This window comes from Pristis pectinata, chromosome 5 (assembly GCF_009764475.1).
Source record: "Pristis pectinata isolate sPriPec2 chromosome 5, sPriPec2.1.pri, whole genome shotgun sequence".
Classification (NCBI taxonomy): Eukaryota; Metazoa; Chordata; class Chondrichthyes; order Rhinopristiformes; family Pristidae; genus Pristis; species Pristis pectinata.
In genome coordinates this window covers 114,353,449-114,379,196 of record NC_067409.1, presented here as the reverse complement: position 1 = coordinate 114,379,196, position 25,748 = coordinate 114,353,449, and the positions used below count along the sequence as shown (strand labels likewise).

Below are 25,748 nucleotides of genomic sequence, written 5' to 3'. Positions count from 1 at the left end.
AACCTTGTTGGCAAATCCGTATCCTACTCCTCGGCCAATATGTTCAGCCTTGATACACAAAACAGCAGTTCCTGTTATGAATATCTCCTTCAAGCATTCCCACTATGGTAACAGATCATGCAGGGAGATTGGCCCTTCCCATTCACCTCCGGAAATTACACACTTACAATGTGTCCCCATGTTGAAGATTTCAAATCATGCTGCCTGTATCTGAGAAAATCCCTCTCCTGCAAGCCCAGAGGAAACTCGCATGGATCATGGTCCCTGCACCTTATTGTCTGCCTGCACTGCACTTTCTCTGTAACTGTAACACTTTATTCTGCATTCTGTTATTGTTTTACCCTGTACTACCTCAATGCTCTGTTGTAATGAACTGATCTGTATGGACGGTATGCAAGACAAGTTTTTCACTGTACCTCAGTACGTGACAATAATAAACAATTTACCACTCTGCAGCCTCATAGCAACCACTTTACAATCTCCAGCCTTTTATGTCCAGAGATTATTTCACTGATGTTTAGGGCAATGGGCAGGTTGGATTTAAATAATACAACATTTGGTCTGGGGCTCTTTAGAGTTGGAACTTATCGAATTATACGCAACCCACATTAGCCAAATGTCATTGACTTCACTGCCATTAGAACATAGAACATTGAACAATTACAGCATAATTCAGGCCCTTCGGCCCACAAAGCTGTGCTGAACATGTCCCTACCCTAGAAGGTTGTTGCTGCTACTCAGTCTCTCCATTGGGGGGCTGGCAGCAATAACTCCTGTAACCCCAACAGTTACGTGCGCACATCTGAAAGGAGCAACATAAGGTTTCATTGAATGCAGATAGTGGTTTCATTATCTATCCCATGGGAATATTTGAGATAATCACATTTGAATTCTTTCTGGATACAAAATAATTAATTCCAAGAGGATTTTACACTCCTGGGAAATTGGTCACATCTGTTTTTTCTATTCCATTGTTGTGTCCTGTGCTTTAAATGGATGGGAGAATAGATTGCCAAACACTTCAGTTGCTTGCATTGTGTGCACTTTCAAGGATTATTAAAAGCAGTTTATGCTAATCTTATGAGAGGAATTTAACTCCCAAAAGTTTAATATGAATCGGATTAGGACCAACCCCTTTCTTGTTAGATTTAAATCTATTTTAGATGATCCCAATCTATGCATCTAATCAACATTCACTTAGCTCAATAAAAGCTGTTGTTCAGGACAGCAGACATACTTACCTATGGCTGAAGTGATTTTCATTTACTGGAGAAGAAAGTAGGTCTAGTGCTTTCCACATGTTAAAATGGACACAATTCTTTGTGCATATAATATATGCCAAGTCCTCCTGAGACTCAATTTTATCCAGCTGCTGAACAAGCTGGGAATATGTTGAGGGGCTCCAAATAATTTTTATTTTCCAATAGATTTTTAAAGGCATCATTTGTGAGCTGGAGTTTGAAGGCCTAGGCAAGAAAGAAGAGTGAGATGTGAAATATACCTTTGGACTGAAGCCCAAGGGGAAGCAGACAGCCTGAGAATGAGCAGTAAGACACTGGAGGAGAAGGCTGTGAGAAGCTTGTTTTTCCACACGGACTGTTGAGATTAATGAGCTGTTGAGCTGCCGCTGCCTTAGCTTCGCGTCCTGGTGGATGCACAGAGATGTAGCAATAGGTAGCTGAAGCGAGGGAAGCCTCCTGATTTGCTCAATGGAAGTTAAATAAGCTCCATCCACTCGGGCTGGTAGTGAGTTCTTCCACATGAAATTGTTAATAATTGAAGATAAAGGGAGGAAGAGAACATTGTACTGAAAGATTCAGAGCAGCTAGCATGGCTTCCAAAACAATTATAAATATTTGCAAATCAGATTATTTATTTTTGTTCCAATATATTCCAATCAAAAATGATATACAAACTTATGAAGCTTTTGCTTCCACTCTTATAATTGCTAATGAAAGGAAAAAATGATCTGATATCTCTAATGAGAATGTACCAGCCAACTTGTATCAGAGTTTTAGAGGGAATATATAACTTGTTGTCAGTTTTCTCAATAAAACTGGTAAATGTGGTTGCTGCATAACCAAACTAAATATAAAAATGTAAAAGTAAATACATTTGGTGTTGGTATTGGTTTATTATTGTCACTTGTACCGAGGTACAGTGAAAAACTTGTCTTGCATACCGATCATACAGGTCAATTCATTACACAGTGCAGTCACATTGAGTTAGTACAGAGTGCATTGATGTAGTATGGGTAAAAACAATAACAATACAGAGTAAAGTGTCACAGCTGCAGAGAAAGTGCAGTGCAATAAGGTGCAAGGGCACAACAAGGTAGATTGTGAGGTCAGAGTCCATCTCATTGTATAAGGGAACCGTTCAATATATAAATAACAAACTTGTTTTATTTATTTGCTAATACCCTTACGATATTCCTCTTGTGAGATATATGAAATTTAATGTTTCACACACATTGCTCAGTGCAGGTAAAGATCAAATAAAGTTGCTGCAAAATTCCAAATAGGAATTGGGATCTGAGGTAGCTGAAAGAATTGTCTTTTTACAACAGAAATCACTGGAAGTGAACAAGGGATTAATAATCTGTTTAATGACTTTCTTACTGACATGTAATATAAATGAGATGCAAAATTGCCTCATGCAGTTTCCCAGCACAAAGTGTAAACGGAGATTGTACACACAATGTGCGTGATGTTTTTAAGGACTGCCCTTAAATGTGTCAGTGGCACTCAACTGCTGCATGTTCATAAGGTGACTCCTTCCACGATGCCATTATTGCCACTTTTCAGTGGCTAAAACCTTACCTATTCTTCTTCAAGAAGCTGAAGGACCAGCCGAGGGTTTCAGCAATTTATTTTTCAAAAATCTGCAATTCATTTCTTCCTTTTTACCTCACTTCCTGCATAAGCAATTATATAAAAGTTGTACATCTGAGACTTGAGGCTAATAGATTAGAACAAGAGATGATAAAATGTGATGAAATTTAAAAGCAGACATCTTAAAAAGAGGTTAAGGGAGAAGTAGTTTAAGATGTATTTGGAGAGAATTCAGATATTGATTGGCAATATACAGAAATATTTACTTGAAGTTAAAAAATTCTGCGGATTCTGAAAATTTAAAATATAAAAAGAAAATGCTGGAAATACTCAGCAGGTCAAGCTGTATCTGCGGAAGAGGAACAGTATGAACATTTCAGATCGGGGACCCTTCGTCAGAAATATCTTGTGGTAAATGTGTCTTTGTACTCAAGGGAGAAGGGTTCAAAATGCGTTCATCAATATTTTACGTGAATACTGCAAAATCTATATATTTTTATACTTAGTAACTCGCACTTTAAAAACAATTCTGTGCATCGGGGTAACAAGAAAACTGTATAATTCATGGAAAATTATGAAAATATTTTGAAATTGACACTCATGGCAAGTTTTATTTGTTGCTTCTATATTGCAGTTCCTGCCGTTTAAGTGGTAATAAGTTGTGCTTTACTTTCAACTGTCCTGTTATTGTGATTGTTAGAGCAACTTGTAAAACGTGCAAAGTATTCAAAACAATGAATTCTATTTTATCCTTTTCTCAAAAGACACTTTTGCTGTCAATGAAATGATCTGTATGAACGGTATGCAAGACAAGTTTTTCACTGTACCTCAGTACGTGATAATAATAAACCAATTCCAATTCCAATGATGGCAAAGTGTTAGGTGTCGGGGTTAGTAGCTGGTACTCTGCATCATTAACCGAGAGACATGAGGTCAAATACCACTTTTACAGCAGAACTTAAGTTCAAGTAATTAAATAAATCTGGATTTCTTTTAAATTACTCTCAGTAGAAATAAACACAAAACTATTGTTTTATTTCAAAATCCATCAGTTGTCTTTATCCAGTCTATATGTAACCACAAATTCATCAATGGGGGTTTATTCATAACGGTCTCTTCAGTTCAGAGGCATTTAGGGGACGATAATAAATGCATGCATTGCCAGCTATGTCCACTTCCTATGAGTGAATAAATAAGAAAAAATCTGCTCATTTGCAAGTGTTCAATAGTCCAGCAACTTGACTTTGGACATTGGTTTAGTCCTCCACTGATAATTTAACTAAAAATTAAAATTCTACTGAAGATCACTTGAGCATGAATATGTGTTGGTCATTAATGAACAACCAAACAATCTAACGATCTGATCTGATGTTGTCACAGAAGCAGAGAACGTTAGTTATTAAACATTGGGCAGAATTCTTAACGGCAATCATAGCGTGCGCTGACACTTCTCAGACATCTAATCCAGCTGTGCAAGCGATGAAAATCATTGGGGTTGCAATAGCCAGATGCAGATAAATGAGGCCTGTTTCGCATAGATTTCAGTGCTATAGCGTGATACACGAAGCAGGTCAATTAACAAAAGATAAAACTGCACACAATAGAATGCAATTTGGAGCACGCTAGATGTAATATTTGAGAATTAAAATATAGAATGGGCACAGAAAAGATTAAGGATATGAACAACTAACCAGCCATCAATAGGTTGATGTCTATTCAGCGAAGAAAACCATTATCAAACAGTGAATATTTTTGTTCTTTCAGGATTAAAAGTATCCATGTTTGCATTTACTGTTAAGATAAGATAGATATCTTTATTAGTCACATGTACATCGAAACACACTGTGAAATACATCTTTTGTGTAGAGTGTTCTGGGGGCAGCCCGCAAGTGTCGCCACGCTTCCGGCACCAACATAGCATGCCCACAACTTCCTAACCCGTACGTCTTTGAAATGTGGGAGGAAACCGGAGCACCCAGAGGAAACCCACACAGACACGGGGAGAATGTACAAACTCCGTACAGACAGCGGCTGGAATTGAACCCGGGTCGCTGGCACTGTAAAAGCATTACGCTAACCGCTACACCACCGTGCCTGCCAAAATTATTAAAGTGAAAAATATTTGTGTACTGTTGAGCTACCAGTTAGTTGCAGTCAGTCTCTTCTGCTGTAAGTCAGCAATGGTTTCAAATATTTTTATTGCTAGAAACACTCACTGACTCACTGACTGGTAACCTTGATCAGGTTGCCTTTTCTGCAATAAATACCTGATAGCACTTCCAGAAGAAATGCCATGCAAACATTACTTACAATAAACACAGTATCTTTTTGGTTAATACTAATACTTCCTTTATTAACAAATTATTTTCTATTTCAGCAAACCTTTTTACATCACCTTTAAAGATTTTGTCCTGAGCTATCAGTTTCATTTGCAGTAGTGATTCCGGTGATCATTGATGATACATACAAGGTTGGGAAAGCTTTTATTGACATTACTGTACATAGAAACATAATTTTCTTGTCACAATTTACACTTGGTAAAACCAATAACCTGCAATAAGTTTGCAGGTTTTAACAGTTAGAATGTACAATTATGATTCCCTAGCTTGTTGTGCTGTGTACATTTACAGAAAGATCTGGAGAAGCTGGAATGAGGCATGCCAAGCTAAGGTCAAGTAAATCAAAGAATTTCCCTTTGAAGTATAAGACATTGCATGATTGTACTGTAAACTCAATGTCCAGAACGGGGGAGAAACAAAAGTACAAATGCAAACCATATAATTCATAAAGAAGGTAATAAAGTTTCAGTATGCCATCAAAAAAGATTCAGAAATTGCTTCATCGTGCACCTGGAATTCATTCAAATTGGTTGCAGCTAGCAGATGAACAGAAAGAATGTAAATCTATTAACTGAAAAATCAGCGTAGGATTATGTAAAATCTCCCTTTCACTTTGTGCCTTAGTGCAACACTGCCGTTGAATGAAAATACTAATGCAGATTACGCTCTGACAGTCCTACAACCTCTCCCAGTGAGAAGGACAACGGTACCCAGGTGGATGGGGACACCGTCCTCTTGAAGTTTGGCTCCAAATCACACAATGTTCTGATTTGGAAATATATTGCCATTTCTTCATTGCTTCTAGTCGAAATCCTGGCACTGTCACTTTTTCAAGGGCAATTAGGCATGGCAACAACTCCCACATCCTGTTTATGTACTTAAAATATCTCAAAATATGCATAATTACAATTTTCTCTTATTCTGGAAAACTGCATTTAAAGGTGTTACTTTATATAATACTCAATCGAGCCATATAAGAAGGTATGTGGCATCATATGCCGAAATATTCATCTCCAATTGACGGTGCCAAACATGCTGCATGGTAGTGCCTCCACTCTCCTCCCAAAATTTGGCACTGAATTTGGAAGCCAAGCCTGATCCACTGCCAATGCTGTATAATGTCTCCAGTCTGACCAGGATACATTTCTGGGCAATGGTGTCCTTACAGCTTAATACCTGGCTTTGCTCCAAAATAATACACTATGAACTCCATTAAACAGCCACAGACCTTCCTGAATTCTTTAGGCCATATAAAAATTAAACTTATCTCATCTGCCATTTCATTCCTTCTAATATTTGAAAATCATATTAGACAATTATTACATCAGAAATTTACAGCACAAAGCAACAGATTCACAAGACACCATTTACAAGTTTATAACTGGGTAAATACCAGGCAGCAAGCTGCTGAACTGTGCTGACAGATAATGAAGACTTTTGTCACAGTGACCCATTGTTTTGTTTTGTCCCACAGAGAGAATTAAATGTACATATAAGACCTTAGATTAATGCCCTTACACACATTTACAGACTATTCACACGACATGGAACATTACACAAAAATACTGTGTAAAAAGGCTGATGATTGTTATGGGTAGTTTGCAGACCCTATACATTTCTACAACACAAAAAACTACTCCATATTATCTGTATAATAGATTTTCCCCTGGAAGGATTGCTTTATTTCTTTGCTGAACCAAGATGCAGCCATTCAAAGTCTGTGTATGTTACTGCGGGAGTAGAGTCCAGTCTCTTTCCATGTTGATTAATTCCATGATTATCACTGCATAGTTCCTGTTTGAATTATTGCAGTACTTTATTATTACTTTTATAATGTTCACATCCTGTACTGAGGCAAGTTAGTAGGGAGCAAATAGAACTGGAGTGTGCCGCTGCCCGTATAGGTCCGGGAGCAGGCCGCAGGAGGGCCGGAGGCAGGGCTGCGGTCTGGAATAGAGTGGCTGCTGGTCCGGAGCGCAAAGTAAATGGTGAGTTCACTGCGGCAGCGGCGGCTGCCGCAGGCAGCGAAAGGGTTTGGTAAAAGCCCGAGCAGCCAGAGGGCTTAGTCAGTTCCTTCTGAAAGGCCAGTTTCAACTGGAAAAGAGAATAACAAACTCAACTAATATTTGAATAAAGATATCACAGGGTTTTCTGCATATAAAACTGTATTTAAACCATTACGCAGGCTGTTGATAGCATTTACATTTAGATACATTTATAAATTTAAGTCAGCAGCAAAAATATTGCTTTAAGAATGAATTCAAGTGACATAACATGCTTTATTTATTTGCAGTACAGCCAGTTAGTGAACACTATTTTATCAACCCCAAGGCATCCAAATAGATGTTGGGTATCAAAAAAAGACTAATATGGATTACACTGCTTTGCTGCTGAAACTGAATTCCTCCGGGCTGTGCACAGAGAGTCACGTGGCAATCAATCCTTGGAAGAGTCAGTTTGGGATCAAGAAATGGCAGACTATAGAATGGTATGGTGGTACATTTTTAATTATTCCTGGAAAATAATTTCCAAGTTCAACATCAGGTGGGTAATTAGAACTTAATCAACAATCAATGAGACGCTAAAATCTCCACCCCAAAAAAATCAGGGTTAGAAATCAAATAAAATGCATTATTCTTCACTGCCAATTCTGTGTTTCAGATTGGAAAACTGGATAATTCAGTCTTCAATTACACAGCTGATGATGGCCCAGGATGTTGTCCGGGACCCGGTGAAAGCGGACTTACCAACAAAGTTTAACTATCCCAGTAGCCCATTTGTATTTCCATTAATTTTTGGAAGAGATGGTCTGCAGGTTTATTGTCACATTTTTAATCGATTGTACAAAGGTCAGGTTACTCCAATGTCCATTGTGCTCAAACTCACACTGACAAAGATTGAAGCCTCATTGGCAAATGATAAAAATATTCAAGAGTTGTGCTGCAAACTAAGAGATTCAGCAAATCTAACTTCTAATTTCATGACTTTACTTAAAGATTTTTTTTCTGTATAGTTAGGTGCCAGACCCTATATGAGGTGCACAATCTCTTCTCACGTTGTTACATCCCAATTAAACCTACCAAATTAAGCTTGGGCAGAGGTGAGCAAAGTTTAAGGATCACTGCTACAGAACTCCTGTTATTCAAGCACAGTTTGTCGGTTCCCCGTGACTTGCTCCACCCACCCACTCGGTTACCCAGAGCACTGGCTTGAAGCATGATCCATTGCAAAGTGGTAAGAATCACCAGTTCCAAATGGCAGACTTAACCCTCTGAGTGCTGTTATTGAACCAGACTGGCTGCTCAATCACAACCTACCTATCTCCCTCCATCAGCTAATAAATCAGTGCTCCATCTGTGTTTCCCAGGTATTTGATGCACAAGAGTGCACTGCAGCAACTTACCACAACATTTCTCCAAACCAAATCCCTACCATGTAGGAGGTGGCCACCAGTTCCAGTTCCAATCTTCTCTCCAAGTCACTCACCTCTCTGGTTCTTCATCACTGCTCTCTCCAAATGCTGAAACGCCAGGCCTAATAGCAGCCTCCACTGCATGGACTGTTAAACACCTTTTCAAGGAATTAAGTGGGAGCCTCACCAGCAATGCAACATCCCATGAATGAATAAAAAGAATTTGGTTGGTGATAGCTCTAAACTATGGTGTTGATGGTTTAATGACCAACTATGCTTTTGGTTGGTAGGAAACATTATTAGGTCAGTGATCTCAAAATGAGCCATGAAAGAATTGGACTGAGTCCATCAGTGACAGATTCAATGTGCAATGTTTAGGTCAGACAGTGCCATAGCACAGCAGGACATTACCCTTCAACGTTTGATCTGTTACCGTGAGACTTGTGGGACTCAGTCACAATGTTGAGGACTTCCGGTTGTTTGCCTCCAGATTTTATAGCACTTTAGATGTGGGTCTTGACTGCTTTTTCATTGAGGTCAAGGTCAAAGTCATGGTCACTCTCACTTAGTTTCTTATAACCCACTTAAACTCACATTATAACTTAATAACTCCTAGCTTCATGATTACCAATATAGTTTATTTATTTCAGATGTAAAGTATAAATTACCAGCTGCTGGTTTGGATTTGAACCCCAGCAGTGGTGGCTCAGCACTCCCCTCTTCCCTCCCCCATCTGACTCTATCTAGCCCATCACTCGACTCCATCTCTCACCCCTCCGTCTTTCTCACCCCTCCCTCCGTCTCACCCCCCAGCCTCTGTCCTCACCCCTCCCTCCGTCTCACCCACCAGCCTCTGTCTCACCCACCAGCCTATGTCTCACCCCTCCCTCTGTCTCACCCACCAGCCTCTGTCTCACCCCTCCCTCTCTCACCCCCCTCCCTCTGTCTCACCCCCCAGCCTGTCCTCCCCGCCTCTGTCTCAACCCCCTCCCTCTGTCTCACCCCCCCGTCTCACCCCCCTTGTCTTCCCACCAGCCTCTGTCTCACCCCTCCCTCTGTCTCACCCCCCCGTCTCACCCCCCTTGTCTCCCCACCAGCCTCTGTCTCACCCTCCCCCTGTCTCACCCCTCCCTCTGTCTCACCCACCAGCCTCTGTCTCACCCCTCCCTCTCTCACCCCCCTCCCTCTGTCTCACCCCCCAGCCTGTCTCCCCCCCTCTGTCTCAACCCCCTCCCTCTGTCTCACCCCCCGTCTCACCCCCCTTGTCTTCCCCACCAGCCTCTGTCTCACCCCTCCCTCTGTCTCACCCCCCCCGTCTCACCCCCCTTGTCTCCCCCACCAGCCTCTGTCTCACCCCTCCCCCTGTCTCACCCCTCCCTCTACACACCGGCTGTCTTCCCTCTACACTCTCAGTCCTGATGCTGGGTCTTGACCCGAAACATCGACCGTCCCTTTGTCTCCACAGATGCTGCTCGAACTGCTGTGTTTTTCCAGCAGTTTATTTTTAGCACAGGGGGTGAAATTTGTCTTTGATCACTGGCACGAGATGTTTTGAACAGATCGTGGAACTGCATGGAAGGAAAGTGAAATAGTTGCAGATACTCTCCAACATCTCACACCAGCACTTCACCCTCACATTTTGTTAAGATATTGCAAGCTAACCACATGGGTCTGCTTTGAGATTTGAGCAACAACTGAGGCACATTATGATCATTCTCCAGGAAGGAAACGTTCAGAAAGGTATCCAAGCTTAGTGTGTTTATCATTCGCTTACTGCAAGTGCATTGGTACCCCTTTGGAGCTTGTTGTACGGACTGTATTTGGGTTTAGGAGGTTTTCCTGCAGCTCTGTCCTTGTGTCTTCTGCTGCTTATGTGCTGGAAAATAATAAAGAGCAATGAATAAGCAAAATGGCTCTTGAAAAGGGAACAGAGACAGTATATGGGTTTGGTACATGGGCAAAAACACAACTCTTGCAGTATAAAGGGTAAACATGTCATTCAGAGGGCTAAACCTGTTTGAGTTGTGTTTCTGAATTGACGTGCACGTCACAGATTTCACAGTGAAGGTTTTATTCTGCAGGCCGGTTGTAACTCCTTTGTTGGTGGAACGTTTTGCCTTTTGACGGCCTGGTCGAGGAAATGCTTTAATCGGACCCCCTCCATTTCGAGCTTCCAGCATAGTTTTGTGCTTAGATCCTGTTGAAGAGATTGTAAAACAATTCAGAAGACCCAAAATATTGACTGTCCATTTCCTGCCACAGATACCGCTGAGTTCCTCCAGCACTTTGTGTGTTGCTCCAGATTTCCAGCATCTGAAATCTCTTGTGTGCATCACAATTACTTTTGATGATACAGATTGAATGATAGGCTGAAACCCCAATTGACAAATGATCATGTACATCCCAAATGTGTACCTATGATATTGCACAATGAATAGATTAACCTATTGAAATGGGTTGGGGTAATTTATTACTTGATTTTGGACTATCATGTGGTGTAGAAAAAGAGTTATAGAATCAAATTTGGCAGTAGACAGCTAGAAGTCATGAGTTTATAAATGGAAGTTACCTCTTTCATTACTGATAACGTTGACAAAATGGACATTAGCCCAGAGATTAGTCTTTGTAATGTATGGCAGGTGTCGGAGGGGTTCACACACCGAAATGCTGGAAATGAGTGTGTGATGGATTTGGAGGAAGTAGCCCAGGAGATGTCACATTGACATAAGAACCACGAAGAGAGTAAGTGTGAAGGAACAGGTGCTGCTTTGGTATTTGCAGAGGGGTAAAGGGCACGAACGGATAACACACTACCGGTTGCCGGGATAATTCTGTTTACATTCACTGCGTTTTTGGTGGTGTGGCTAGGATTCGAGCAAGAAGTGGTGGAGCTAGAGACTGAAATGGAAAAGAAGAGGGTTTAGGAGCCTCTGAAAACAGATCAGAAATGGTACAATTGTTACAGAAGGCTGCAACAATCAACAGCGAACTCATTAAGAAGAAGGGTGATGAGAGCACTGAGGAAATCGAGGAACACTGCCTGAGGAAACCGAAGAACTACTGATGTCTTTCCACTGGGCAAAGTAGGATTATGTGACTGTGAGATGGGTCAGGAGTAGTTTGGAGCAAGGTGGCAAATAGAAGATGGGATGGCTCTCAGGAGGAGATGAGGTAGATGAGTAAAGAAAAATCACTAAAAGTGTGTTTCTGAAGGATAAATTCAATTTTACTTATCAAGAAAGGATGAAAGCCAGGAGGAAAAGAGCAGATTTTGCTGGATAATGGAATGGTGAGAGATTCCTAATTGAGTTGAAGAGACATGAGGCAAACAAGCCAAATACAGTGGTAGAAAAACCAGACCAGTCGTGTTTATTCTGCTATCCTCAGATAAAAAGAAGTGTCAATGCTTAAGTGGTTAATTTAAAATAGATCGGAGAAAGGCTTTTTTTACACTCCACAAAGTAATATCATTAAACTGCCCTTCACACACAATTTATGATTTTTGTACAACCATGAGTGAAAGTGCCCAATGATTTCCTGGTGATGTGCGTTGAGGAAACAAACAAGCTTCAGTCTTTGTACCCAGCTACCCTCAGATTAACAGGGGGATTTCTGAACTGAATGAATCTAACGGACCATCTGATTGATTAGTTTTATCACATGAAGTTAAGTTTGTTTAATATTAACATATTGATTTAGTGTTGCAACGAGTTCTTCAGCTGTTTAAGCCACAAACTGCAGTGAGTAAAATTATAAATACCTTTTTCTATCTGAAAAATAAGAAATACAGAAGATAATTCTACGATTTGTTAAAAAATGGCTTTACTTTCACTCAGAGCTCCATTTCATACATTTTAATAATTTCATGAATCATCATCCATTTTCTTATCTATTAATAGTGTTTGAAGAGTGATTCATTATTGAAAGAATAAATCTTCTTTGTAGCTGTTACATTGAAAACATTGTGGTTCATGAGGATTTTTTCAACTTCTGTTATAATCATTCAATCACTCTCAGGAGGATGCTCATACCTACTTGTAACCTGCAGAATATCTTTTGGGCACAAACTAGTATCCTGTCCAAAGGAATTCAAAATATTATACGTCCTCGCTGCATTTGACTGTCCTCTCCAGGATAAAGATTTTATCCTTGTTTCACAAATAACACATTTCCCCTGAGCTGCCCAATTTGCACACAGCAAAGTCCCACTGACAGCAATAAGTCCTTTTGGTAAGTGAAATTTCAATTTAATTATTCAATCCACTGAGACTACATTGACTTTGGATCTCTTGTGTTTTCAGTTTAACATTTTCAAACAGGACTATAGGCGCTCACCAGCGCCTCTACTTCCTCAGGAGGCCAAAGAAATTTGGCATGTCCCCTTTGACTCTCACCAACTTTTATCAATGCACCACAGAAAGCATCCTATCCGGATGCATCACGGCTTGGTACGGCAACTGCTCTGCCTGGGACTGCAAGAAACTGCAGAGAGTTGTGGACACAGCCCAGACCGTCAAGGAAACCAGCCTCCCCTCCATGGACTCTGTCTATACCTCTCGCTGTCTTGGTGAAGCAGCCAGCATAATCAAAGACCTCACACATCCGGGTCATTCTCTCTTCTCCCCTCTCCCATCAGGCAGAAGATACAGGAGCCTGAGGGCACGTACCATCAGGCTCAAGGACAGCTTCTATTCCACTGTTATAAGACTATTGAACGGTTCCCTTATATGATGAGATGGACTCTACCTTGTTATGACCTTGCACCTCATTGTCCACCTGCACTGCACTGTACTTCCTCTGTCACTGTGATACTTTACTCTGTATTGTCTTATTGTTTTTACCCTGTACTACCTCAATGCACTGTGTAATGAATTGATCTGTACAAACAGTATGCAAGACAAGTTTTTCACTGTATCTCAGTACAAGTGACAATAATAAACCAATACCAATACCAATATAATGCATGTTGAAGCCCCAGGACTGGGATTTCACCCCACCGCTGTATGACGTGGAGCTGTGAATGTTGCATAACTGACACATCTTCTGGAGTAGAAACACAAAGCCTAATAAGTTTACAGACTGCCACCATGCATTCAGAAGGGGTCTGTGCACAGATGTACCCAAGACATGGAGAGGTGGTCTTACCCAGGAGGAAGTTCACCTGAGAGAGAGGAGCCATGCTAGCAGTACTGCAGAGGAGACAGATAAGGCCTTCATGGGCACAGTCCCTGAAGGAAGACTCTTGAGACCATTCAGGTAGACCCATGTGTGCAGACCCTGTTAACAGTCTAGAATGCAATGTGTGAAGATAGGGAAAAGTTCACCTCCAGAGTATGTTGACTTGGTGCAGAGAATGAAACCTGTGCCAGCAACCAAGAACCCAATGGTCAGCTCCATGAGCAATGCATTGGGGCTGTTGCCCACACAGTCCCTGGTGTTGGCGCTAAGGCATCGGTGGAAGGTCAGGTATTGCCATCCTGACTTTCTTGAACAATGCCACAGGCTTTCAAAACATGCAGGAGCCTCTGGAGGAATGTCACGGCATTTGTAGAGCTTGTTGTTGAGCAGACACCGAATGCCGTCTCTCACCTCCTGTTGTTGAGCAGACACTGAGTGCCGTCTCTCACCTCCTGTTGTTGAGCAGACACGGAGTGCCATCTCTGGGCTGGATGGGCAGCAGCTGCTGGCCTCAGGATGGCACCATGCCTGCTTTCCTCTCGGCTGCCAGTGTGGCCTCAGCGTAGCTTGTGCTGCAGCAGTTTGTTGGGTGGAGGTCCTGAGGGTGCCGACCATAGCCACCTCCAACACCCCCAGGGCAGCCTTCCTTCCTTCCACCTCTGGGATTGGAGCCATGGGGAAACCACCCTCACAGGAGCACCTGGTCGGGAGATGGGTCAAGGTCAAGAAGTATATGGTAGTGCTCAATCTTTAATAAATAGTTGGAATTGCTATTTTTATAAGATGAGATATCTTTATTAGTCACATGTACATTGAAACACACAGTGAAGTACATCTTTTGTGTAGAGTGTTCTGGGGGCAGCCCGCAAGTGTTGCCACGCTTCCGGCGCCAACATAGCATGCCCACAACTTCCTAACCTGTACGTCTTTGGAATGTGGGAGGAAACCAGAGCACCCGGAGGAAACCCACACAGACACGGGGAGAACGTACAAACTCCTTACAGACAGCGGCTGGAATTGAACCCGGGTCACTGGCGCTGTAATAACGTTACGCTGACCACTACAGTACTGTGCCTGCCCACCTTAATTGCTGAACTTAATATCTATAGTAAGAGTGCAACACTCACAAAAGTATGCTTTGAAAGCATTTTTGTGGGAGAGGCAAAGTATTTGGTGAGGTAGCAGTTGTGGCACTGGGAGAAGGAAATCATTCAAGAGAAATTCTCAGTGATTTGTTGACGGAGATCTGGCCGTGTTTAGGATTTGTGGGCTTTGATCCTCATAATCTTCCATACCTTCCTGATCCCCCACTTCCTCATCCCTGGTCTCATTATAGAATAAAATTATATAGTGTTTGCAGGAGTGAATGTATTGAGAAACACCAGAGAGTGATATCTATACTTCAGAAGTACAATTTTAATCTGAGCTTTCGCAGGATTGTAGCTCTGCCTGTTATGTTCCTCGGTGTTAACATTTGGGTTCCCAACTCAGTAAAACTGAGATTCTTGTTGTCCCTGAGCAGCCAGCTTGGTTGCCTTTTCTCTCAGTGGAAGCAAGGACTGGTTCAGGTAAAGGCATTTGATAAGGTACCCCATGCGAGGCTTATGGAGAAGGTGAGGAGACATGGGATCCAAGGGCACATTGCAGTGTGGATCCAGAACTGGCTGGCCCACAGAAGGCAAAGAGTGGTTGTTGAGGGGTCGTATTCTGAGTGGAGGTCGGTGACCAGTGGTGTACCTCAGGGGTCTGTACTGGGACCCTTACTCTTTGTGATTTTTATAAACGACCTGGATGAGGATGGGTTAGTAAGGTTGCGGATGACACGAAGGTTGGGGGTGTTGTGGATAGTTTGGAGGGCTGTCAGAGGTTACAGAGGGATATAGATAGGATGCAGAGTTGGGCTGAGAAGTGGAAGATGCAGTTCAACCCAGATAAGTGTGAAGTGGTTCATTTTGGTAGGTCAAATATGTTGGCAGAATATAGTATTAATGGTAGGACTCTTGGCAGTGTGGAGGATCAGAGGGATCTTGGGATCCGAGTCCATAGGACGCTCAAAGCGGCTGCGTAGGTTGACTCTGTGGTTAAGAAGGCATATGGTGTATTGTCCTTCATCAATTGGGGAATTGAACTTAGGAGCCGTGAGGTATTGTTGCAGTTATATAGGTCCCTGGTCAGACCACACTTGGAGTATTGTGCTCAGTTCTGGTCGCCTCACTACAGGAAAGATGTGGAAGCCATAGAGATGGTGCAGAGGAGATTTACAAGGATGCTGCCTGGAATGCAGAGCATGCCTTATGAAAGCAGGTTGAGGGAACTTGGCCTTTTCTCCTTGGAGAGACGGAGGATGAGGGGGGACCTGATAGAGGTGTAGAAGATGATGAGAAGTATTGATAGAGTAGATAGTCAGAGGTTTTTCCCCAGGGCTGAATTGGTGGCCACAACAGGTTTAAGGTGCTGGGGAGTGGGTACAAAGGAGGTGTCAGGGGTAAGTTTTTTACTCAGAGAGTGGTGAGTGTGTGGAATAGGCTGCCGGAAATGGTGGTGGAGGCCGATACGATAGGCTTTTAAGAGACTGTTAGATAGGTACATGGAGCTGAGAAAAATAGAGGGCTATGGGTAAGCCCAGTAATTTCTAGGGTAGGGACATGTTCAGCACAGCTTTGTGGGCCGAAGGGCCTTAATTGTGCTGTAGTTTTTCTATGTTCTATGTTCTATCCAGTTCACAGCTACAGATTTGGATCAAATGCTGTATTTTGTTGAACATTCAGAAATGGATTGCTTCCTCCTGATGTACACCATGGAACTTCAGGTGCAACAAACAACAATGCTTTGCATCCTCAGCAATTTTTTCTCTGCGTCCATGGGAAAATATGGGAGATTGGTGCTTTAAGTTCCTTTTATAGCTGTGGGCTTCAAACTGTGTGATATCACATCGGTCACTTATTCTGTGCCAGAGTGCAGTAGAAACTAAAGGTCACAATCATATTCAGAGGCATGTGCAATATTGGCTGACCCGTTATGCAAGACTGCAGATTTTAGAGACAGCAGTTGGCAATTTTTCTCAATCAGGTGAGACAGAAAATTCATTTCTGAAGATTTATGCAGGTCATGAGTTCATCCATCCTGCAGTGTCTCCCAGTCTGTGTATCTCCCTTGCTGGTACTCTCCTTCCAGCCCCAACAGGAGACCTAGCTGAACCACCATCAATTGTAGTGACTTCTAAATGCTTTCATTACAGTGAAAGTGGCTTAAATAAAGGCTAAATAAACTCACAATGACTCTCAACCCAACAAACAGAGACTTAGGGGAAGAGGCAGAGAAATGGTCTCTGCAGCCTACTTTTCTATCCATTCCTGTCATAACTTGCTATTGCTAAATGACCTTAAGAATGAAAATATCCCAGAACATCCTGAGATAGATGCAGAAACCTCATTCCAATATTTTAATTGGCTGAATGCTTATTTAATACAGTCTAAAGGCATGTGAACCAATAACTCGATCAAGGCAATTCCAGTGTAGATTGGGCACAAGGTATTGGCATCCAAATGTAAGTCTTTTTTTAAGAATATTTAACTGGAGAATTGGGCAATAAACTTTTCCCGGTAATCTTCTCTGTTCTGAATCGTACCGATGCATTTAAAGGTAAACTGGAAACGAGGGATAGACAGTGGGAGGAAGCCTGTGTGCGACAGAATCACTGTCATTGACCAGCTGGCTGAATGGCCTGTTTCAAAGATATAAACTAAAGGATTTAATAAGGGAGATGAAGAAGAGCTATCACAAGTTTGGTTGCTTGGCAATGTTTTCTTCAGTGCAATGTACCAAAAAATCACATTTCTGAGGTAGAATGTCTTGGATAATCCCCTTGGCAACCACGCCTTCACTGACCACCAAACACATATTGATACCAATCCCATTTTTCCTCTCATGTCATCAATTCCATCCTCCTGCCACCCATGAGCTATTTGGGCGGCACAGTAGCGTAGCGGTTAGCGCGACGTTATTACAGCGCCAGCGATCGGGGTTTGATTCCCGTTGCTGTCTGTAAGGAGTTTGTATGTTCTCCCCGTGTCTGCGTGGGTTTCCTCTGGGTGCTCCGGTTTCCTCCCACATTCCAAAGACGTACGGGTAGGTTAATTTGGGTTTAAAAATGGGCGGCGCGGACTCGTTGGGCCGGAAGGGCCTGTTAGCACACTGTAAATAAAGGTTTTAAAAATATATAAAATCTACATGAGGGGCCGAGGTACAGTTGCCATTTAACCTACTGCTCAGCTTGTCTTTAAGACATGAGGGGAAACCGAAGTGCCTGGGGGAACCGGTGCATACACGAGGCGCTGCCTCAAGAAGGCAACATCTATCATCAAAGATCCCCACCATCCGGGCCATGTCATCTTCTCACAGCTCCCATCGGGCAGGAGGTACAGCAGCCTGAAGTCCCACACCACCAGGTTCAAGAACAGCTACTTCCCTTCAACCGTTCGGTTCTTGAACCAACCGGCAAAACCCTATTCACTGCAGTTTAGCAACACTATGGCCACTTTGATCACTCTACACTAAAATGGACTTTGTTTTGTTTGTTCTAACTGTGTTCTTTCTTGTAAAAATCATGTATCATTTATGTCTAATTTATGTTTTCTTGTGAATGCTGCTTACCTGATGCTATGTGCCTGCAACACTGCTGCAAGTAAGTTTTTCATTGCACCTGTGCCCACATGGACTTGTGCATCTGACAATAAACTCAACTCTGACTTTGAGGAGAACACATAAACAACACACAGGCAGCACCCAAAACCATGATCAAACCTGGGTCTCATTAACTACCGCACCACTCTGCGCTCAGTCAGGGGCAGCACATTTACAACCATTCTGGGCTGAATCACGGCAAGTCGCAACTTCAGCTGAAAACATAAGTCACGTATGAACAGGAGCAGGAACATAAGTCACGTATGAACAGGAGCAGGGTACTCAATCCCTCAAGGCCACTCTGTCATTTCATAAATCATGGTTCATCTGACCTCAACCCCAACTCCACATCCCTGTCCAAACTTTCAACCCCTTATCAAAAAACTATCTACTTCTGCCTTAAAACATTTAGATTCTGCTACCACTGCCCTTTGAAGAATAGAGTTCCAATGACATAAGAACTTAAGTGGGAGCAGATATAGGTGATCTGCCTTTCACATCTGCCCCGCTATTTATTAAGTTCATGGCTGATTTTCCACTTGATGCCATCTTCCTGCACTATCCCTATATCCATTGATCCTTTAAGATCCAGATAATTTATGGATCACTGTTGGGAATGAATTCCAAAGATTCACTACCCTCTGAGTGAAGGAATTCTCCTCATTGCAGTCCCAACTCTGAGGTTGTGACTTCTGGTTCTAAATTCCTCAGCCAAGGAAAGGATCCTTTCCTGTGTCCTATCTGTCAAGTCCTGGAATAATTCTGTATGGAAGACTGAGAGGAGATCTCAATGAACAAACTTATAAATTCTCAAGAGCACTGCCTGAATTTTGCTTCCTAAAGCTTAATCATGCTTCCTTTTCCCTCTTGACTAAATATTTCACCTCTCTTGTCGACCACAGTTCCTTTACCCCGCCGTCCTTTCCCTGTCTCACTGGGACAAACCTATCCGGAACCCCGTGCAAGTGTTCCCTAACCAGCCTCCACATTTCTTCTGTGCATTTCCCAGAGAACATCTGTTCCCAATTTACGCTCCCAAGATCCTGCCTAATACCGTCGTAATTAACCCTTCTCCAGTTAAAAGCTTTCCCATATTGTCTGCTCCTATCCCTGTCCATGGCTCTGCAAAAGGTCAGGGAGTCGTGGTCACTATCTCCGAAATGGTCGCCCACCAAGAGGTCCATTTTTCCGAGAAGCACCAATTGTTGGCACCCCTGGAACAACCATGTAAATAAACCACACAGTTAACTAACGGAGAAGTTGCTGAGGACAGTGCAAACCCAGCCTGCAACAACTGCACAACGTTGCCCTGCTCCAAACTCACATGTCCTCACACAATGCCAATGTCCGAGCAACTGCTCTCCCCCAGGTCTTTGAATGGCTGCTCTCTTGACATCCCCCCCCCCCCACCCCCACTACTCACCCTTTCCAGATGTAGCCCCAGTCCCAGACCTGTGGTATTTTTGTTCATATGCTCCTCAGCACCAGAAGTGAGCACTGGGCAAACACTGGTCCACCACAGAAACGCTCACAGGCACGTCACACGATAACCCGTTAATGTGCTATTGAAACCAGAGATAAATTTATGGTCAACATATTTCCACTTACCAAAGTGACCTGAGCTTGGTTATTTTAACCAGTGCGGAGAAAATCACAATTGATACAAGGCACAAACAACAAGTATGATGTGAGTGGCAATTAATAATCTCCATAGAGTTAAATTCAACAAGGTAGGATGCCCACTGCTCGGATAACAGGAGAGTGAATGTTGTCAGGAAAGCAAGGAATCAGCTTATAAATCCGCAAATCACTAAGAGTAGCATCACAGTTTGACTAGGCTTTTGTTTGAAGAAACAAGATTTGTTTCTCGTAATGCATCCAGTCTCACAGCTTGCACACTGGTTAAATTGATCACGAGGCACTCTGAAGTTACACTTCAGTCAATGGGCCTCCATATATTTGTGGGCTAGATTCACAGGGGGCAGAAGCCAATTGGCCAGTCCTGCTGTGCAGATGTGCATCTCCTGTGCTCAGCCATCAAAACATCTCCCAATTCTAGAGTTGCATCGACAGAAAAGACAAATTACTTTCTACCAGCTGTGTCCAGGAAAATTACCTGCTTGTCTTGTTCCTGTAGAAGTGGAGCCCCAGGGGATGACCTAATCAACATATGTGCGTAGACCCATCCCCGCCAAAGATGCATGGTGGGAAATGATATCTGTCCTCCCATTGATTGTTCATTATCCAATTTTTTTATGTGTCCATTAGTGGGGAATAGCTCAGTCTGAAATGTAAATGAGAAGAACACCACAGTCCAAAAGTGGTACTGAAATGCAAACTGTCGAAGAAACATCTTGACAAAGGCGACAGAGTTTGAGTCTGAGTTTGAGGAGATTTGGTACGTCACCAAAGACTCTTGCAAGTTTCTACAGATGTACGGTGGAGATCATTCTGACTGGTTGCATCACCGCCTGGTATGGAGGCTCCAGTCGCAAGAGGCTGCAGAGGGTTGTAGACTCAGCCAGCTCCATCACGGGCACAACCCTCCCCACCATCGAGGATATCTTTAAGAGGTGGTGCCCCAAGAAGGCAGCATCGATCACTAAGGACCCTCACCATCCGGGACACGCCCTCTTCTTGTTACTACCATCGGGGAGGAGATACAGTATCTGAAGACCTACACTAAACGATTTAAGAACAGCTTCTTCCCCTCTGCCATCAGATGCCGAACGGTCCATGAACCCATGAACACTACCTCGTTATTCCCTTTTTTTTTGCACTATTTATTTATTTAGTAATTCGTAGTAATTTTATGTCTTTGCACTGTACTGCAGCTGCAAAACATTAAATTTCATGTCATATAAGGCCGTGATAATAAACTTGATTCTGATTCTGATTGACTTGTCTCCCTTGTAGATGGTGATCATCCTCCAGCGTATCAGAAGGTGAGTCAGAGGACACCCAGCCTCATGATCAGCTCTTGTGACCACAATATTCATGTAGCAGCTCCAGCTTAGCCTCTGGTCAATGAGTTTCAGGATATTGATGGTGGGGACTTGGTGATGATAATACTGTCAAATGCCGAGGGTGTGGGTGGTGATGCTCTGTTTCATTGGAGATGGTCATTGCCTGCCACTTCTGTGGCACAACTGTTACTTGCCACTTACCAACCTTTACCTAAACATGGTCCCAGTCTTGCTACACACAGACACAGCCTGCAGGAGTGGTAAATGGAATTGAACACTGAGCAATCATCACTAAATATCCCTGCTTCTGGCCTTAAGAAGGTCATAAATGAAGCAGCTGAAGATGGTTGGGCCTGAGGAATTGCCCTGAGAAACTCCTGCAGCAATGTCTTGGATGGAATGATTTACCCCTCCAACTATGACCGTCTTACTTAGTGCGATTTGTGACTCGGGTGTTTTCACCTCGATGCCATTGACCAACTTTATCAGGAGCCTTGATATCACGGTCAATCAGCTGCTGCACTAATGACAAGGCAGTGACGTCACCTTCCTTTGAAATCTACCTCTTTGGTCCATGTTTAGACCAGGATTGTGATCAGGTCTGGAGCTGAGTGATCATGTCAAAACCCAAACTGGGTATCAGCGAGCAAGTTATTGCTGAGTAAGTACTGCTTGATAGCACATCAATGACACAGTCCATCGCTTAGGATTGAAAGTAGGTTGATTGGAAGGTAATTGGATTTGTTCTGCTTTTTGTGAACAGGACATGAATGGTCAATTTTCCACATTGTCCGGTAGATGCCGAGGCTGTAACTGTGCTAGAACAATGTGGGATGAAGGTGCAGCTAGTTCTGGAGTTAGTACCACAGCTGGCATGTTGTCTGGTCTCAAACCTTCGCTGTAACAGGTGCTCTTAGATATTTCTTAATGTCACATGGAGTAATTCGAAGTGGCTGAAGTGTGGCTCCTGTGACGGTAGCGATGTTGGAAAGAAGCTGAGGTAGATCACCTACTTGGTATTTCTGGGTGAACGTGATTGTGGTTACTTCAGTCTCATGCCACTGAAGATGGAGATGTAATGAAGCTACCTCTCCCCTCAGCTATTTAATTGTCCACCACCATTCCCAACTAGATGGGAGATTTTATATGATCCACTGGTTGTGGGGAAGCTCCCATCTGACAATTTGTAATTCTGTCATTGTAGCCCAGGGTTACAATTTCATCAGGTTGGAGGCAGCTGCTGTTCCCTCTTGCACTCCTCACTGACCCCCTGGCTTGGCGGGAACAGTAGAATGAGTGATGTACCAGGCCATGAGATGACAGGTTGTGGAATGTAAATTTTTGCAGTTGATGGTCCACCATCACTTGTGAATGCCGAGTTTTGAGTTGCCAGATCTGTTCTGCCTACCCCATTTAGCACATTAGGAGTGCCATGTACGATAGCAGATGTCCTCAGCGTGAAGACAGCATTCGTCTCACAAGGATGACAAGGTGTTCACTTCTACCAGTACCACTATAGACAGATGCAAGTGCTACAGATAGATCAATGAGAACGAGGTGAAGCAGGCTTATCGCTTGTGGTTGTGATCACTACCTGCTGCAGACCCAATCTGGCAACTATGTCCTTCAGGACTAGGTCACCCAGAGCAGTGGTGATGCTACCAAGCAATGTGCCCCAGTCACAGTACATTCTGTGCCTTCATTACTTTCAGTGAAGGGGGACTAAAGCCCCCAGAGCCTCCCTGGTTAGCCAAAAATTTTTAAAGATGCCCTATCAGTGGGTAAACTACTACAATCTTTCTATGAAGCAACTATTTCTTTAATTCTTAAAAAGGACAAAGATCCCATTGATTGTGCATCTTATAGACCTATATCTTTGTTAAATGTAGATTCAAAAATATTTTCCAAAATATTGGCCTTTAGACTGGAAAAGGTTCTCCCACAAATTATCTCCGAAGATCAGACAGGATTTATTCAGAATCATTATTTACATTTTAATATCAGGAGATTAATGAATATTATATATACCCCTTCATTCTAAATCCCAGAATGTGTTATTTCACTAGATGCTGAAAAGGCGTTTGATAGAGTCGAATGGGAATATCTATTCACTACACTTCAAAAATTTAATTTTAGCCCTAAATTTATATCTGCGATTAAAATGATTTATTATACACCTATGGCTTCAATACTTACTAATAATCAAAGATCTCCTTTATTTAAGCTTTTTCGAGGTACTAGATGAGGTTGCCCGTTCAGCCCTTTATTATTTGATATTGCTTTAGAACCTTGGCTATTGCACTCCGGGACTCTTCAAATGTATGTGGCCATTACTCTGCGGACAGAAGATTCATAAGATTGTCTTCTACGCAGATGACCTGTTTCCTTTATATTTCTATCCAGACGATCTATCCCACAGTACTCTCACTACTAGATCAGTTAGCGTTTTTCTGGCTATAGATTAAATCTAATAAGAGCGAACTTTTCCATTGAATATGCAAACCCCAATTTATAGCCGATTACCTTTAGATTGGTAACTGACTATTTTATATATTTAGGTGTTGTAAAATACCAAGAAACATAAGGACTTATTTAAAGCTAATCTATTGCCTATAGTTGACCATGTAAAACAATTAGTTACTAAGTGGTCTCCACTGTCTTTATCATTGGTAGGCCGAATTAATGCGATTAGGATGACTATTTTACCAAAATTTTTATATTTATTTCAAGCGATTCCAACTTTTGTCCCGAAATCTTTTTTTGACACTATTGATTCTAAAATTCTTTCATATATTTGGCAGAATAAAAACCCAAGGTTAAGTAAGAAATATTTACAAAAACTAAAAGAGGATGGTGGTATGGCTCTGCCTAACTTTAGATTATATTATTGGGCAATTAATATCAGATATTTAATTTTTTGGATACAAGATTTAGATGTAATTCAATGCCCCAAATGGGTACACCTTGAGCACCAATCAGTACTTGAATTTTCATTAGTTTCTATTTTAGGAGCTTCACTCCCTTTTGCACTTACCAAGTTAAGTAAACATATGACTAACCCAATTGTTAAACATACAATGCGAATATGGCTTCAATTTTGTAATTTTTTTTGGATTTGAATAAATTTAACTTGTCAAGTCCCATTCAATCTAATTTTTCTTTCATCCATCCAGAGTTGACTCAGCTTTTTCCAGATGGAACAGGAAGGGAATCGTATGTTTTTCGGGATCTATTCATTGATAACTGTTTTTCATCTTTTGAAACAATTGTCTAACAAATACAATTTGCCTAAATCACACTTTTTTCGATATTTGCAGATTAGAAACTTTTTAAAAGCTACTATACCCTCTTTCCGACCCTTACAAAATTGAAATACGGAAAAAAATTTTAGGTCTTAATCCTTATCAGAAGGGCTTGATAGCGATAATCTATGACTTAATTATGACAATACGTCTAGAATCATTAGACAAAATTAAGAACGAACGGGAAGGTGAACTCCAGGCATCTTTACCTACAGAGACTTGGAAGAAAATTCTTCATTTAGTTAATACATCTTCAATGTGTGCCAGACACTCGTTGATACAGTTTAAGGTAGTTCACAGGACCCATATGTCCAAAGATAAGTTAGCTCATTTTTATCACCATATAAATCCTATATGTGATAGATGCAAATCAAATGTGGTTTCTTTGACACATATGTTTTGGTCCTGTCCTCTTTTGGAAAAATATTGGAAAGACATTTTTAACATTATTTCAAACGTATTGAAGATTGATTTACAACTTCACTGCAAGTTTTGGATTACCAAGGATAGAATCTGGCCATTTATCTCCTTCTGCTAACCGTATGATTGCCTTTGTTACATTAATGGCCAAACGATCCATTTTGCTTAAATGGAAGGATCCAATACCCCCTACTACTTTTCAATGGTTCTCTCAAACTATATCATGTTTAGACTCGGAAAAAATTAAGAGTGGTGCTGTTGATCCTTCGCTTAAATTTGAAGATATTTGGAGTCCATTTATTCAATATTTTCACATGATGTAGATCCCCTTTCAATAACTTTCCAACTTGGAGGAACGGACTTGACAACATAATATTGCTCTGTTTCTACCGAGCAATTTTAGCCCAGTTTTTTTTTTCTTGTTTTTTGTTGTTTGTTTTTTTTCCCCAACTTTTCTGTTTAGTTTAGTTTATATTGTCTATAACTTTTCTTATTGATTTGGGGTTTTTTCTTTCTTTTTTAATTTATATAATAAATCTTTTTCTTTCCTTTCTTTTATATTATAGTCACTTACTAAGAGATCATTGGATCTACAGATTTTTTTATATTTTATT

At 41.8% G+C, this 25,748-nt stretch overlaps 1 protein-coding gene across 1 annotated transcript in view; it reads right to left on the bottom strand.

Annotated features, from left to right (window-relative positions):
* Window positions 1–6,315: 6,315 nt before the first annotated feature.
* Window positions 6,316–25,748, bottom strand: part of LOC127570255 (zinc finger protein 385D-like) — a 471,540-nt gene continuing 452,107 nt past the window's right edge. The window contains 5 exon segments of the mRNA XM_052015599.1: window positions 6,316–7,053; window positions 7,055–7,267; window positions 10,360–10,461; window positions 10,599–10,651; window positions 10,654–10,782. Coding sequence (XP_051871559.1) covers window positions 7,033–7,053; window positions 7,055–7,267; window positions 10,360–10,461; window positions 10,599–10,651; window positions 10,654–10,782 — 518 coding nt within the window. The 3' untranslated portion in view covers window positions 6,316–7,032.